The 17,129-nt window shown below is 42.2% G+C and overlaps 1 protein-coding gene across 1 annotated transcript in view; it reads left to right on the forward strand.

The window, feature by feature from the left end:
• The window catches only part of kat6b (K(lysine) acetyltransferase 6B), a 165,382-nt gene that overhangs the window by 61,271 nt on the left and 86,982 nt on the right, over nucleotides 1-17,129 (forward strand). Inside the window, exons 3-5 of the mRNA XM_078199592.1 lie at nucleotides 3,998-4,106; nucleotides 12,375-12,490; nucleotides 14,075-14,156. Of these exons, the coding sequence (XP_078055718.1) occupies nucleotides 3,998-4,106; nucleotides 12,375-12,490; nucleotides 14,075-14,156 (307 nt within the window). The remainder of the gene's footprint in view (nucleotides 1-3,997; nucleotides 4,107-12,374; nucleotides 12,491-14,074; nucleotides 14,157-17,129) is intronic.

Raw genomic sequence — 17,129 nt, forward strand, 5'->3', positions numbered from 1 at the left:
AGAAAACAAGTTACAGAATACTAATTAGAATGCAAATCTCTACAGCCAGCCAGGTCTTAAAGGTACAGATAATGTGGGTGGAGGGAGCATTCAACACAGGTTAAAGAGATGTGTATTATTTCCAGACAGAACTGTGCTCCGAAAGCTTATGGTATTTGCTACCAAATAAACCTGTTAAAGATTAAAGCAGATGTTAATGGTGCCTAGGCACTTTACAGCCTTCTGGATTTAACATTGAGTTAAGAATTTCAGTTCATTAACTCTGTCTTCTTTTTATTCTAACCCCCCGTCCCCCCAATCTGTGCTAGTCTGTTTCTTGTTCTCATGTTTTGCTTTCAGAAAACACTGAAACACATTCTGCTATCTGAACTTTTATGCTGCCAATAATACCTGATTTAGTCTTTAACACCATCATTACCACTCCATTTGTCTTGAGTCCATGGCATCTTTGTCATTTAGTTTCTCCTGACCTCCAACCCAACAATGACCTTCTATTCTGTTCCACTCACTTTCAACAGCATAAAACCCTTCATATTTCTACCTTTATACAGCTCTAAAGAAGTCATACGGACTCGAAACATTAAAACTGCTTTTTTTCTCCACATATGTTGCCAGACCTGCTTAGATTTCCAGTATTTTCTGTTTTTATTGTGTAGACCAGGTCCATATTCCCTCGAGATTAGAAAAATGAGTAGTAATCCCATTGAAACATTACACTTTTGAGGATTTTGACAGAGTAGATGCTGGGAGAATGTTCCCTCTGGCTGGAGAGCCCAGAACTTGGCATCGTTGGGGACGATTCTCCCCAATAAATTCTAAGTGTCGAATTCACGGGAAAACTGGAGTAATTCACGCTGTTTTTTTCAGTGGGAGTTCACACTAGAACCTCCCACGTTCTGTGCACTGCAGAGTGCACCAGCGTGAATATCATTAGATTTTAGGGGGCAGGACCAATTCACATTGGAGAGGCTGAAATCAGTGATCCCGAAGTGTCAGTCACTGGTTTGCTGGCCAGTGATTGAGCTGGCCCGCCCACTCCGATCGCTGGCCTCCTTCCAGCCCCTATCGATCGCAGTGGCAGTGGGGCCCCATCCCCAGGCACTTCCCCAGGCCCGATGGGCAACGTCAAGGTCCCCCGGGCATTGGCACTTTGTCCCTTGGGGGTACCGCCCAACCCCCTGAGGGAGCCCTGATTGCCCCCCACTTCACTCCAGGAGGGTCGGGCCGCTAGCTCCCTGAAAGTGGGGGGCTACTGTAATCCCCACTGGAGTGAAACACTCTGGCGGGATGGGAGATGCTAGTGGGCCCGAAGAATTGAGTCCCGGGCCCGCTATAGCATTTAATTAGTATGTAAAATGCTATTTAAATGCTAACCCTGCCTCCCAGCAAATTTCCGGCACCATCAAGGACAGTAGTGGGAACTTGTGTATGGAGTCAGTAGAGATAGGCAAGGTGATGAATGAATACTTTTCTTCAGTGTTCACCAAGGAGAGGGGCCATGTTTTTGAGGAAGAGAAGGTGTTACAGGCTAATAGGCTGGAGGAAATAGATGTTCGGAGGGAGGATGTACTGGCAGTTTTGAATAAACTGAAGGTCGATAAGTCCCCTGGGCCTGATGGAATGTATCCTAGGATTCTTTGGGAGGCAAGGGATGAGATTGTAGAGCCTTTGGCTTTGATCTTTGCATACTCACTGTCCATGGGGATGGTGCCAGAGGACTGGAGAGTGGCGAATGTGGTTCCTCTGTTTAAGAAATGGAATAGAAATGACCCTGGTAATTATAGACCGGTTAGTCTTACTTCGGTGGTTGGTAAATTGATGGAAAAGGTCCTTAGGGATGGGATTTATGACCATTTAGAAAGATGCAGATTAATCCGGGATAGTCAGCACGGATTCGTGAAGGGCAAGTCGTGCCTCACAAATTTGATTGAATTTTTTGAGGAGGTAACTAAGTGTGTTGATGAAGGTAGGACAGTTGATGTCATATACATGGATTTTAGTAAAGCGTTTGATAAGGTCCCCCATGGTCGGCTTATGATGAAAGTAAGGAGGTGTGGGATAGAGGGAAAGTTGGCCGATTGGATAGGTAACTGGCTATCTGACCGAAGACAGAGGGTGGTGGTGGCTGGAAAATTTTCAGACTGGAGGCAGGTTGCTAGCGGAGTGCCACAGGGATCAGTGCTTGGTCCTCTGCTCTTTGTGATTTTTATTAATGACTTAGAGGAGGGGCTGAAGGGTGGATCAGTAAATTTGCTGATGACACCAAGATTGGTGGAGTAGTGGATGAGGTGGAGGGCTGTTGTAGGCTGCAAAGAGACGTAGATAGGATGCAAAGCTGGGCTGAAAAATGGCAAATGGAGTTTAACCCTGATAAATGTGAGGTGATTCATTTTGGTAGGACTAATTTAAATGTGGATTACAGGGTCAAAGGTAGGGTTCTGAAGACTGTGGAGGAACAGAGAGATCTTGGGGTCCATATCCACAGATCTCTAAAGGTTGCCACTCAAATGGATAGAGCTGTGAAGAAGGCCTATAGTGTGTTAGCTTTTATTAACAGGGGGTTGGAGTTTAAGAGCCGTGGGGCTATGCTGCAACTGTACAGGACCTTGGTGAGACCACATTTGGAATATTGTGTGCAGTTCTGGTCACCTCACTATAAGAAGGATGTGGAAGCGCTGGAAAGAGTGCAGAGGAGATTTACCAGGATGCTGCCTGGTTTGGAGGGTAGGTCTTATGAGGAAAGGTTGAGGGGGCTAGGGCTGTTCTCTCTGGAGCGGAGGAGGCTGAGGGGAGACTTAATAGAGGTTTATAAAATGATGAAGGGGGTAGATAGAGTGAACGTTCAAAGACTATTTCCTCGGGTGGATGGAGCTATTACAAGGGGGCATAACTATAGGGTTCATGGTGGGAGATATAGGAAGGATATCAGAGGTAGGTTCTTTACGCAGAGAGTGGTTGGGGTGTGGAATGGACTGCCTGCAGTGATATTGGAGTCAGACACTTTAGGAACATTTAAGCGGTTATTGGATAGGCACATGGAGCACACCAGGATGATAGGGAGTGGGATAGCTTGATCTTGGTTTCAGATAAAGCTCGGCACAACATCGTGGGCCGAAGGGCCTGTTCTGTGCTGTACTGTTCTATGTTCTATGCAGACGCCACCGGAATTCCGGGCCTGGGACACATTCGCGCCGAGAAATCTGAGATTCGGCTGTCGCGCCATCCTCCCAGCCATTGTCTCAAAAAGGAGTTGACAATTTAGAAATGAAATGAAGAGAAATTTATTAACTCAAGGGCTTGTGAACCTTTGGAATTCTCTACTGCAGCAGACTATTGGTGTCTGGTGTTGTGGAGTATGTTCAAATCGGATCAATAGAATTTTAAATGCTGAAAGAATCTAGGATATTGGGAGAACAGGGGGGGCAGGTGTAGCTGAGGAAGAAGATCGGCTATGATCTTGCATTATGACAGAGCAGTCTTGAAAGCCTAATTGGCTGATTTCTGCTCCAAATTCTTATGTTTTTGTCCTTTAAAATAGATTAATCAAACGTGCGTATCAAAATAAATTATTTGCTGAAGTCTTGCTATAAAGCAATATTTTTGTTATAGTTGCAGATGGAAATACTGACATTTTGGTTTGAGAAGTTGAGCATTCTATTAAATCGTGTAGAAGAAGAATTTAAAATGTAACATGAGCTGCTAAATTATTTTGCAAGCTGCTTGAGCTATGCATAGCACAGTACTGAACATTGTTCATTGCTGAGTTAAGTAGGTTGACTTTTTAAATGTTCGGTGTGCCAAAATGAACAAGTTAAATCGATAAGTTTATGTGACATTTTTAAAGCAAATAGGTTGCATAATGGGTGAATATTGTATACTTTGTCATTTATAATGGAAACTTTTATGATTCATAGCCATTTTTTAATACCGTATTAGAATGATTGTCACACTTGTTGTATGGCAAACAAATTAAATGAAGAAAACCTCTTGTTTCTAGCCCCGTGCAAATCCCTTTCCAATCTGCAGTTTCTGCTTGGGGACAAAGGAGTACAATCGAGAAAAAAAACCGGAAGATCTCATCTCCTGCGCAGACTGTGGTAGCAGTGGTGAGTTGAATCATTTATACATCAGTAATTCAACAAATAAATAAAAAAATTTATGTTGGGGGAATTTTATTTTCCATCAGCATTCCTTGTAAGATTTTTTTATCCTGCATTAACATGCTGAATTTTAAGCACAGTTCAGAAATGCAACCCATTGTGATGCTCAGCAGGCGTTTGTTGCATTTCAGGCTTGGATGCTATTCCTTAACGCACATTCTTTTCATTATGGATTCATGTAGGGGGGAAAATCATAAGAACAAACTCAATTAAGACCTAGTTGGGAATAATGAAGTCAGAAACAGACAAATAAGTAATTTAACATCCCTACCCTATCTTGTCCATTTGCACTGTTAAGTTCATACTCGAATCAACCCAGAACTGATTTTGTATCTCAAAATAAATAAATAATGTTGGTCACCTATTTTTGCCAGTAGTTGTATTGTACCTTTGTTAATGTCAGTTCTTCGTACTTGCAATTATTAGATTTTAGAAGTCCAGATCTATGATGATGTATAAAAGCTGCAGACGAAGACACAGCATTTAACATGGATAAGCATTAGTCCTAGTAGATACATCAATTACTTGTAGCCTTTCATGTGTCAAAACATCCTCTTATGCTTTACAGAAAAGATCAGGGAATCTGTTCAGTGGAATATTCAGTCAGACAGATAGAATATTGATATTGAATTGAGGAGGGCTTGAAAGGACGTGGAAAGGAGAAGGGGTTTAGGAAGAGACATGGTGATTATGAGGCTAGTGAGGAGACTAGGAATGGCTAGGCTAGGAATGATGAAGATGTGAATGAGGATTTGGCCAGTATTGGGAGAGGTAAAATTTGGGAAGATGATATAGACATGATGGAAGTCCTGGAATGTGAGATATTGCACAGGATAGTGGAGTCATTCGGGGTGTAGTGCCCCAATGTCTTGGAAGGTAGTTGAAACTAGCCCTGTGGAATACAAGGTTATACTGTGTAAGAAGTTCCTGAGATTAAAAATAAGAATAAATGTGAGCTCGTCAAATAATGGGTGAGAGAAACATCTCAAGAACATCAGTAAATTATTCAGGGTTCTATCTTGAGGATGAAGATAGCTTGCTCTTCTCATTTAAGGAGTTTTCTGAACTTGAGTGATTATGAAGTGACCATCTATCTCCTAACCGTTTAACTATTGGAGGAAAGTTTTGTCTTCGTTGCCTTGTCGCTAACCAATCTGGGCAGGGGCAAATCTGGTAGGAGGATTGCATGTCCCTTCCAAAACTTTTCTGTTTTCCTTTCATTAATTTCTGTAGGAAGAAAGTCAGGTTGGTTTTGTTAGCAAAAGATCTTCCCTACTAGATTTTACATTCTGCACTTTCACAAGTTGTCCATATTGAGAGGGGTAAATCATGTGATGAACCCTGTTTGCGGGATCAAGTACTCACTGTGGGAAGAATTGGGACTTGTTTAATCTTCGAAGAATGACGCAAATGATGTTGCAGACTGTGAATGCCAGAACACTCATTTGCCATCAAGATGTTACTTGAAGGTATGTAAAATATGCAGATGCATGACCTGGATAAATTACTGCATATTAAGTAAGGATCCTGGACAAGAACCAGAAGACAAAGTAAATGATGTATGAAAGGAAAAAAAGAAAGGAACAAAGCTGTAAATTGGAGACCGTCTGTCTGGAATGTCTCTGCTTTTGTTTTTTTTCTCCTGTAGTCCAAATGCAAAACTATTTTTTCCTTTCGACCTCTTATTTTTAAGTTTATTTCTCCCTGACCCCCACCCCACTCACACACCTGTATGAATTGATCAGAGCTATCTGCTGTCTCAACCCCACTGTCTAAAATTCTTTTCCTGAAACCTTTTGTCATCAACTATCTCCCCAGCTCTTCAACTTAAAGCTTTAGAATTCTATAAATTGTTCTGTTTCTCCATATTAAGTGTTTTGAAACAGTTACTGGATTCATATCCAATCCAAAATGAAGGGATTATAATCTCCTGACTAACCATTGAAAGAGTCCCACAGGCTTTGAGCCGTTTCATCAGTCTTGGTCTAATGTCTATTAAGCAGGACTCTATTACATAAAACTACCCATTTATTAGCATTCATTGGCTATCTAATTCAGATCATAAGGAATCATCATTGAGGAAAGAGAAAGATTCATACCAAAGAAGTAGCAGAAAATTCTTGAGGTTGCTGTTATGGCAGATTAATGAGGCTAGCTATGATCATTTTATTCTACATCTTTGCCATTAAGTATTAGGACCAAGTTAAACAATCTGGTAGGTGGTGATTATCATAGTAATTGTTGGGGAAAAAGGATGGTTACAAATACCAAAATCATAAATTTATCATTGTAAAATTTCAAGCAGCTGTTTTCAGTATGCTCAGGATTGTGCAAGAAAATAAATAAAATAAATTTTAGTGTCACAAGTAGGCTTACATTAATACTGCAATGAAGTTACTGTGAAAGTCTCCTAGTCACCACACTCCCACACCTGAAATTTTACAATGATAAATTCATGATTTTGGTATTTTTAACCATTCTTTTCCCCTACAATTAATATGATAATCACCACCAACCAGATTGTTTAACCTGGTCCTGATTCTTAATGGCAAAGATGTAGAATAAAATGATCATAGTTAGGTGGAAAGTCCCCTGGTTGCCACACGCCGGCGCTTATTTGGGTACACTGAGGGAGAATTTAACATGGCCGATACACCTAACCACGTCTTTCGGACTGAGGAAACCGGAGCACCCGGAGGAAATTCACACAGACACTGGGAGAACGTGCAGACTCCGCACAGACAGTGACCCAAGCCAGGAATCAAATCCAGGACCCTGGCGCTGTGAGGCAGCAGTGCTAGCCACTGTGTCAGCCTGCCACCCATGAGGGCTTGTATTTGAGAGCTGTGGGTCCTATTTCTTTTTGGAGGTTGTGTTAAGTAACTGAAACAAATGGGATTATTGGGGGTAATATTTTTGGTGGAGGGTACCAGGTTTGGTTTAACAGGCACTTTGGAGGGTTTTATGTTTTTTAGGAAAGGGGGTGAAGTGGAGAGGGTAATGCTGTCTAGTTTGTCTCACCAAAACACTTATGAAAAGCCATTGTTGATTTGATGAGGTATGAAATCAGAGATATAGTTGACTTGGAACTACAAAATCAGAACGACATTGGCAACTTGTGTCAAATGTGTTTTTACAGTTTGAAAAGTCAATGTAACACTCCCTGGCATCTCCACAGTAAGAAAGCAAGAGAGTAAATAAACACATATAGCAAGCATAGCAATCAAATACAAAACTATCTGAAAAGTAAATGGATAGATTTTTACATTAAAAATTTCACATAGAACTGAAATGAAAAATTAAGCCAAAAATGAAATAAATAGATCATGTGGTAACAGTACAAAAATGTGATGATTTAGTGTGCATTGGCAGAGATCAATAAAATGTGTTTGCCCATGATTTTTTAAATAGCAAATTCTAGCTGTGTATTCAGAAATACTTTGCTGAGAATGAGATACTACTTTGGTGTTGGGACGAGGGGTGGCTCCATAGATGTTCCCATCTCTTAAGTCTACTCAGAACATTTTCTAGAACTTGTTACACCATTATATGCTCTTTTCCACTGCTATGAATTTAGCAATATACAAGAGTAGTGGTTGATTCAAATTAGGAAATGCAAGAGAGGAATGTTTTGCTGGAAATGAGGATAAAGGCTGTGCTTATTCATTCTGACATTAAACTACTTGTGCTGGGCTCCAGTTATTTTGCATTTGATATTTTCTTGTGATGCCACCATTGGAACTTCACTATTAAATTATTTTAAACTTGATCATACAGTCTCTCTCATGTCAGTTGTTTGGAGTCCAACATATGAATGGCAATAGAAAGAAAAATGTCATTATGATATTCATTAATGTTGACATTCTCTGTTTCTTTTTTCACTTATTACTGATAACCATTAACCAAATTGCTCAGATCTGACTTTTAGAATATTTCTGTAAAATTGTAAATGCAGTGAGCTGGAGTTGAGAGTTAATTATGTAAAATAGATCTCTAGTAGTTATGAGAGAAGATGGGAGGTTTTGTAGGCAAGTCTTTATATGACTTTCATGGATCGACTTACATTTGAATTAATGCTGATACCCGTTCTGCCTCATTAGGATCAAATTATCTTTAATTAGCTGCACAGATGTATTGGGTGATGCAGTGCTTTCTGCAAGAATACTGAAATGTGGAGTTGCATACTTAGCATCATTGATAGGACATGATAATCTATTATACCTGACTAACAGTACTCTTACTTGTTTTTCCAATAGCAAGTTTTTTTTAATAAAGGAGAGACTTAATGACATTCAATAGTCGTGGTTTGGTTGATTCAATGCATCGTATTAATGAAATTCTTATGGGGTGGTTTATGTAGAACTGTGTCCATTTTACACTTTTTAATGTCAATCCATTGTATCAGCATACATAGTATGTGACTCTTGGGCTGAAAATTTTGTTAAGATGTTTTGATCAGTTAGAATAGAGTGCATGAAATAGGAAAAATATTTTGGTTTGAATTGGTAAAGCCTGTTCCAAATCATCAAAAGTATTTGATTACTTTTTGGGCAAATTTTAATACTCGCATATGTAACTCCAGTGTCTATTTTTTCATTGTTGTAAAATGCTTCCTGGCTTCAAGTATCAACAAATAGCATGACTGCACACATAATGGGAGATTGCTTTCCCCATTGAATATCTGAGTATAATGTCTCTTCATCACATATTTCACAAGTCAACTTCAGTTTTCTTTTCTACTTGTAATTACATGCCTTTTTGCAATTTAGTACTGCGCTCTTGTCAAATTTCTATTTTTATACCAGTTGTTAATCCAAATGTGCATGTTTTTTTTTGTCCAAAATGTTGCCACCACTTATGAAGTAGTGATTTCTTGACAGCATATTCTACATCAAGCGCTGATTTTTAATCTGCTTCATTTTGTGATGGTACAGTAAAACATTTACATGCATTCAGTTGAGTGGTTAATTTTTACATACATCTAAGGCTCTTTTTTTCAAAGATTCTTTGTAACAATTAATTTGCTTAGTTAATTTGACCTCCTCAAGGGGAGTGGTAGTGCATTGCATGACTTAACATTATTTCTTAATTGATCACCATGATCTCAAATCTGAAATATAATGAAGGAAGCACTGTACTCAAGTATGCAGGGAAATGTGTTCCTTCTCTTTAATCAAGCAGATTTATTTTTCTCTCTATTATTGGGCTGTTTGCTGCTCAAGTACTGAAATATCTTAGCCAATATATTTTATATGTGGATTTCCCAATTAATACTGTATATTCAAGAGCAACATACTGCAAATGCTGGAAATCTGAAATAAAAACAGAACATTTTGGGAATATTTAGCGGTTGCTAGCAACATCAATGGAGAAAGAAACAGAATTAACATTTCAGGCCGGTGACCCTCTGTCAGAACTCTGTGATCCTATATATACTTCTGTTAGAGGTATTTATATGGCACCTTTCTCAAGACACTTGATAGAGGTCTAATCAGACAGAAATAGACAACAAACCAAGGCCAGATTGGTATGGATGACCAAATCTTAGTCAAAGAGGTGGATTTTTAAGGAGGGTCTTAAAGAAAAAGAAGGTGGAATGATGGTGATTCAATATGGTTTGGGGAGAAAATCCCAGAATGTGGGGCCTAGCCAACTGAACGGCATTGTTATCAAAGCTGGGACAGAAGAAAGGAGGCACAAACTGTCAAAATCACAGTCCATGGAACCATAAAGAAGATGAGATATTTAAATGTGATATTTATTTGGGCGAGGCTGCATGCAAAAAACATCAAACTTGTTACAAACATATTAGCTTATCATGGGGTCATTGAGAAACGAAGCTGTATTTGTAGAAAATGACTTTTATCTCAAAGCAGTTGGGGATATTTTTCACCCAGGTAAGGCTCAAAATCTCTTTTTTAATGAAGCACTTGTTATAGAGCAAACAACAATTGGCATTTTACAGAAACGAGAAATCAAATAGTGATCATTAATATTGTTAAAACTCATTCCAACAGCAAATGGGAGAAAAACATTCAAGCATAAATCATTAAGTTGATTAAGTGACAACAGGATGGCTTCTTTAAAATTTAGGAAAATACTTTGCACACCTTTTCACCTAAAATTCTAGCTTCCCATTGCTAAAACTGATATTTTAATGAAAAATGGTTAATACTTTAAATCTTGCATTTGAGGTTCACAACTGATTTGGCAGTCACTGAAAGTAGAAATTCTAATTCCTGCACCATTTTGCTTCTTTTCCTCTATTATTTCTCCTATCCCAAGATTTTTAATTTTGTTTTCTCTTTCTTTCGCATTCTTCCGACCCCTCTCTCGCTCTCTCTCTCCTCTCCTTCTCTACTCGCCTCTCCCCCACCCATCTCCTTGCCTCTCCCCCGCCCTCCTCCTCCTCGCCTCTCCCCCGCCCTCCTCCTCCTCGCCTCGCCCCTGCCCTCCTCCTCCTCCTCGCCTCGCCCCCGCCCTCCTCCTCCTCGCCTCGCACCCGCCCTCCTCCTCCTCGCCTCACACCCGCCCTCTTCGCCTCTCCCCTGCCATCCTCCTCCTCCTCGCCTTGCCCCCGCCCTCCTCCTCCTCCTCCCGGCCACCTTGCCCCCACCCTCCTCCTCCTCCCGGCCGCCTCGCCCCCGCCCTCCTCCTCCTCCTCCTCCCGGCCGCCTCGCCCCTGCCCCCCTTCTCCTCCTCCTGACCACCTCGCCCCCGCCCTCCTCCTCCTCCTCCTCCTCCCGGCCACCTCGCCCCCGCCCTCCTCCTCCTCCTCCCGGCCGCCTCGCCCCCGCCCTCCTCCTCCTCCTCCCGGCCACCTCGCCCCCGCCCTCCTCCTCCTCCACCCGGCCACCTCGCCCCCGCCCTCCTCCTCCTCCTCCTCCTCCCGGCCGCCTCGCCCCCGCCCCCCTCCTCCTCCTCCCGGCCGCCTCGCCCCCGCCCTCCTCCCGGCCGCCTCGCCCCCGCCCTCCTCCCGGCCGCCTCGCCCCCGCCCCCCTCCTCCTCCTCCCGGCCACCTCGCCCCCGCCCCCCTCCTCCTCCTCCCGGCCGCCTCGCCCCCGCCCCCCTCCTCCTCCTCCCGGCCGCCTCGCCCCCGCCCCCCTCCTCCTCCTCCCGGCCGCCTCGCCCCCGCCCTCCTCCCGGCCGCCTCGCCCCCGCCCTCCTCCTCCTGGCCGCCTCACCCCCGCCCTCCTCCTCCTCCTCCCGGCTGCCTCGCCCCCGCCCTCCTCCTCCTGACCGCCTCACCCCCACCCTCCTCCTCCTCCTCCTCCTCCTCCCGGCCGCCTCGCCCCCGCCCTCCTCCTCCTCCTCCTCCCGGCCGCCTCCCCCCGCCCTCTTCCTCCCGGCCGCCTCGCCCCCCCGCCCTCCTCCTCCTCCTGCCGGCCGCTCCCGCCCTCCTCCTCCTCCTCCTCCTGCCGGCCGCCTCGCCCCCGCCCTCCTCCTCCTCCTCACGGCCACCTCGCCCCCGCCCTCCTCCTCCTCACAGCCGCCTCGCCCCCGCCCTCCTCCTCCTCCCAGCCGCCTCGCCCCCGCCCTCCTCCTCCTCCTCCTCTCGGCCGCCTCCCCCCGCCCTCCTCCTCCTCCTCCCGGCCGCCTCGCCCCCGCCCTCCTCCTTTCTTCTGATTAATGTATTTTCTCACGTGTATGCTTCCATGTTGGTTGTCTCTGTCTCTTGTACGTAGACACACTTTCTCCCTCTCATTCACTCTTGATTTTCCTTTTTGCGGACTGGGGTGCTTTACCATTCATTCTTTATGAAATATTCATTGTATTACATAGCCAGATTTTACCACATAACTAAATTCTCACCTATTAATTCCTAGGTACAACTCTTTGCCAGAAACCTTCAGTATTTTATGGTTATTCAAATGCAAGCCTGATCAGTGAGCATTGGGAAACTAATAGGATCATAAATTAAGAGAGTCTTGTTCCTCGCATCACCCCATGTGCATGTGTACACAGAAGAGGATTCTTTTCTGATTTTTCTCTTCAAGCAATTTGTGGCAGCCCAGTACTACTGAGGTTGAGACAGCACACACAAGGGATTAAATTTAGGAATATTAAACGTAATTTATTACCATGTTCTTGCGATGAATTCACCACAATGAACCATCATGAGAAATCATGTAAGATAAGCGCACAATAACATAGAATAACTACAGACACTCCTGTACCAAGCTCAGCTATTAAAATTGTTTTTCTCTTTTGAAGGGCATCCATCATGTTTAAAATTCTCTCCAGAGTTAACAGCCCATGTGAAGACCTTAAGGTGGCAATGCATTGAGTGCAAGACTTGCAGTGCTTGTCGAGATCAAGGGAAAAATGCTGTAAGTATTTAATAATATAATACTGCAGATGCTGGAAATCTGGAATAAAATCAATGTGCTGGAAAAGCCCAGCAGCACCTTTGGAGAGAGAAACAGAATTCCAAAGAAGTCATATTCGACTTGCAGCGTTAACTCTGTTTCTCTCTCTGTTGATGTTGCTGATGTTGAGGGATAAATGTTGGCCAGGGCATCTGGAGAAAATGCTTCTTCTTCATGTTTAACTTTGATCTGTTTCCAGGTTCAGGAGCAGGTTAAGTTATCAAGTTCCTGGTATTTCATGTTTCAGCCTTGTCAGAATATTCTCCCTCTCTTCCTCACTCCTGTCTTTGTAACTCAAGTTCCTCACCCCCAACAAAGGAGAAGTGATGGCCAAATGGTATTATCATTTAACTATTAATCCAGAAACTCAGCTAATGTTCTGAGGACCAGGGTTCAAATCCCGCCACGGCAGATAGTGGAATTTGAATTCAATTTTTTTTTTAAATCTGGCATTAAGAATCTCCTGATGACCATGAACCATTGTCGATTGTCGGAAAAACCCATCTGGTTCACTGATGTCCTTCTAGGGAAGGAAATCTGTCGTCCTTACCTGGTCTGGCCTACATGTGACTCCAGAGCCACAGCAATGTGATTGACTCTCAGCTGCCCTCTGAAATGGCCTCACCGAGAGTAACTAGGGATGGGCAATAAATGCTGGCCAGTCAGTGGTGCCCATGTCCCACAAATGAATAAAAAAAATTGTAGACAGATTAAAATTGGGGATGCACAAGAGACCCAAATTAGAGGAGCATTGATGAATTTTTGGTGTGCAGCTGGAGGAGATTACAAAAATAAGGAGGGATTTGAAAACAAAGATGGGAATTTTAAAATCAAAATGTTGCTGGACTGGGAGCCAACACAGGTCAACAAGCACAGGGGTGAGAGGTAACTGCAGCAGAGTTTGGATAAGCTTTATGGAGGGTCGAATGTGGGAGGTCAGCCAAGAATTCATTGGAATAATTCAAGTCGAGGGGTGACGGAGGCATGAATGAGGGTTGCAGCAGCTCACGAATATGAGATCTGAAACTCATCTCAGGATCAAATGTAAAGCCATAGCTGTGAACAGACTGGCTTAATCTCCGACTGTTGCCAGGAAGATGCTTGGCGTTGGTAGTTTGGGACGAAATTTGAAGTGGGGACCAAAAACAATGCCTTCAGTATTTCCAATATTTAATTGGAGGAAATTTCTGCTCATCCAGTACTTAATGTTGGATAAGCAATAAGATAATTGTTGAAGTTGCTAATTGCTGAAAGCTTGCTGTAAGTAATGGTTGGGAATTCCCTTCCACTATGTAGTTTTATTCAATATTTATCCTGAGTATGTAAATTATTTATTGGTTTAAAATTAGCAAAATAAATTGGAGTTCTAGTAAAAATATTGAGTTGAGCTGGCAAATTGTCCAAAGTGTATAATCATAATACATTGAACAAAAAGAAGATTCAAATAATTACTAAATAATTTGGCAATTGACAACACTTGAATATGATTTAAACACCTAAGTGAATTTATGTATTGAAATACTTTGTAATTTTTCTCTTCTCCAGGACAACATGCTTTTTTGTGATTCCTGTGACCGAGGGTTTCACATGGAATGCTGTGACCCACCACTCTCCAGAATGCCAAAAGGTATCACTGAACCTAATGTATTGGTGATTTACATATTTGTTATTTTCACAGTGTACTTGTACTTTCTACAAAAATACAAAGACACCTAGAACTTTACAGGCTCTGTTATTGGCAGAGATCAGCTCACTTCATTAGCCGATCCCATGACTGCCTAATCTTACTCTCCATTCCCCAGCCCCCATTGCTGCTTCAGTGCATGAGACCTGAATTGCCCATGCCACAATCCCAATGAGGAGTTGTGACCTACAGTTTGGGACGCCCTGGCATAGGGTTTGTGCCACTATAGCGATAATCCAGAGGCCTGGGCTGATGTAACTAGTAGAGCTAACCAAGGAGAACCGGTGGGTGTGGTTTATTTAGACTTTCAGAAGGCTTTTGACAAAGTCTCACAAAGCAGAGTACTGTTAAAGTTAAAGTGCGTAGGACAAGGGTAGTGTCTCGAGATGGCTAGGAAGCAAAGAGTTGGCATAAATGGGTCTTTTTCTGATTGACAGGCAATGACTATTGGAGTACTGCATGGATCTGTGTTGGGACCCCAACTGTTCACATTATATGTTAATGATTTAGAAGATGGAATTGAATGTATTGTCTCCAGATTTGCAGATGATACAGTTGGGTGGGAGGGTGAACTGTGAGGAGGATGCAGAGATGCTTCAGTGTGATTTGGACAGGCTGAGTGAGTGGGCATACGCATGGCAGATGCAGTATAATACAGATAAATGTGAGGTTATCCACTTCGGTAAGAAAAATAGGAAGGCAGATTATTATTTGAATGGGTGTAAGTTGTGAGAGGTGGATACTTGGCAAGACTTTGGTGTCCTCGAGCATCAGTCACTGAAAGTAAGCACGCAGGTACAGCAGGCAGTAAAGGCAAATGAATTGTTGGCCTTCATAGCGAGAGGATTTGAGTACAGGAATAGGGATGTTTTCCTGCAATTGTATAGCACGTTGGTGAAGCCACACCTGGAGTATTTTGTGCAGTTTTGGTGTCCTTACCTGAGGAAGGTTATCCTTGCTATAGAGGGAGTGGAACGAAGGTTTATCGTGCTGATTCCTGGAATGGCAGGTCTGTCATTTGAGAAGAAATTAATTCGGTCAGGATTGTATTAATTGGAGTTTAGAAGAGTGAGCGGGTTTCTCATAGAAACTTATTAAAATTCTAACAGGATTAGACAGGTTAGATCCAGAAATAATGTTCCCGATGGTGGGGGAGTCCAGAACTAGGGGTCATAGTTTGAGGATAAGGGTTAAACCTTTTAGAACTGAGGTGAGAAGGAATTTCTTCACCCAGAAGATGGTGAATGTGTGGAATTCACTACCACAGAAAGTAGCTGAGGCCAAAACGTTATGTGATTTCGGCAAGAAATTAGATATAGCTCTTGGGGCAAAAGGGATATGGAGGGGAAAGTGGGATCAGGAAATTGAATTTGATGACCAGCCATGATCAAAATGAATGTCAGAGCAGGCTTGAAGGGCCAAATAGCCTATTCCTGTTTCTATTTTAATGATATAGAGATGGGAGTTCAAGTGTAACTACGTCGGCTTGGAAATTAAATTCAATTCATTGATTAAATCTGGAATAATGTGCTATTATCAGTTATGCTGATCATTATAATTACCAGAGTCTTGTAAAAATCCATCTGGTTCTCTAATGTCCAGGGAAAGAAATCTGCCCTCCTTATCGGGTTTGCCATGTACACATTTCCAAAGCCACTGATTCTTAACTGCCCTCTGAAATTCCCTAGTAAGTTAGTCAGTTGTCAAGAAGGTGGTTCAGTTCTACCTTATCAAGAGTAGCAAAGGCAATAAATGCTGGCCTTGCCAGTGATGCCCTTATCCTGTGCATGAATTTTTAAAATAAATCTGTAGTGTATGTTTTTAACTTTAGGCCATTCAATAAATCTTTCTCCTCCAAAGGAGATATTGCTCCACTTGTGCAACTGAAACGTTTGAAGCCAAAATTATTTCCTAATGATGGATAATGTTAACTGAGATACAAAAAAAACATTGAACAAGGAAAGCCCACTTGTCTCGTGGACTGCTTCTTACACAGATCATGTACAATTTATCTTATTCTGAGACTTACCCCTTTTAAAGTATTAGGAACCAGTTATGGATTAATTCTCACAGTCTCGATTGTAATGCATCCTTGCGCCAACAATGCAAGGACTATTGAAGCTTCATATTTGATCATCTCTGTTTATATTGGTGTATATAACCACTAATCCTTTCCCAACTAGTTAATTATTGGATGACTTTTTGAAGAAGTTAATTAATACAAAATTAACTGCTTTCACTGAGATTCTAATAGCTTTATCCACTAGTGTACAATTTCACGTGAGGTTTGTTAATTTTATGACTGTAGATCTCATTATTGTTCACAGGTAGTAGAGCATAGTTCTATTGTTTACTGTGACCATTTTCTAGGTCCAGGGTTGCAATTCACCCCTTTCTCTTGCCATGTTCTCCAAATTCCAGAGCATTAGTTGAATTGATAAGATGTCACTACTCAGGAATTCTAGTTATTTGATTGATCCCTGGCACTTAGATTGGAGAACAAAGGCCTTCATGAGTCAGGGAAGCCAGAATGCTATGCATTTAGAGGTGGGGCTGTGGAATAAGCCTTAGATTTTTTACAATATAAAATGAGGAGAACCTGTTTTTGGAGCATCTTTGCTACCTTTACAACTTCTACCAAATCTTACTTTTAAGAGTGCATTTTATTTTTAAGAGTGCATATATAGCATGGAAGGATTGTAGAAAAAGAGATAATCCGCCCTGGATATCTCAGAAAATAAAGGAGGGTATCAAATTGAAAGAAAGTGCATACAAAGTGGCAAAGATTAGTGGGAACCTAGAGGATTGGGAAATCTTTAAAGGTCAGCAGAAAGCCACGAAAAAAGCTATAAAGAAAGGTAAGATGGATTATGAGCATAAACTAGCTCAGAATATAAAAACAGATAGCAAAAGTTT

The sequence above is a fragment of the Mustelus asterias genome, chromosome 28 (assembly GCF_964213995.1).
Source record: "Mustelus asterias chromosome 28, sMusAst1.hap1.1, whole genome shotgun sequence".
Lineage (NCBI taxonomy): Eukaryota > Metazoa > Chordata > Chondrichthyes > Carcharhiniformes > Triakidae > Mustelus > Mustelus asterias.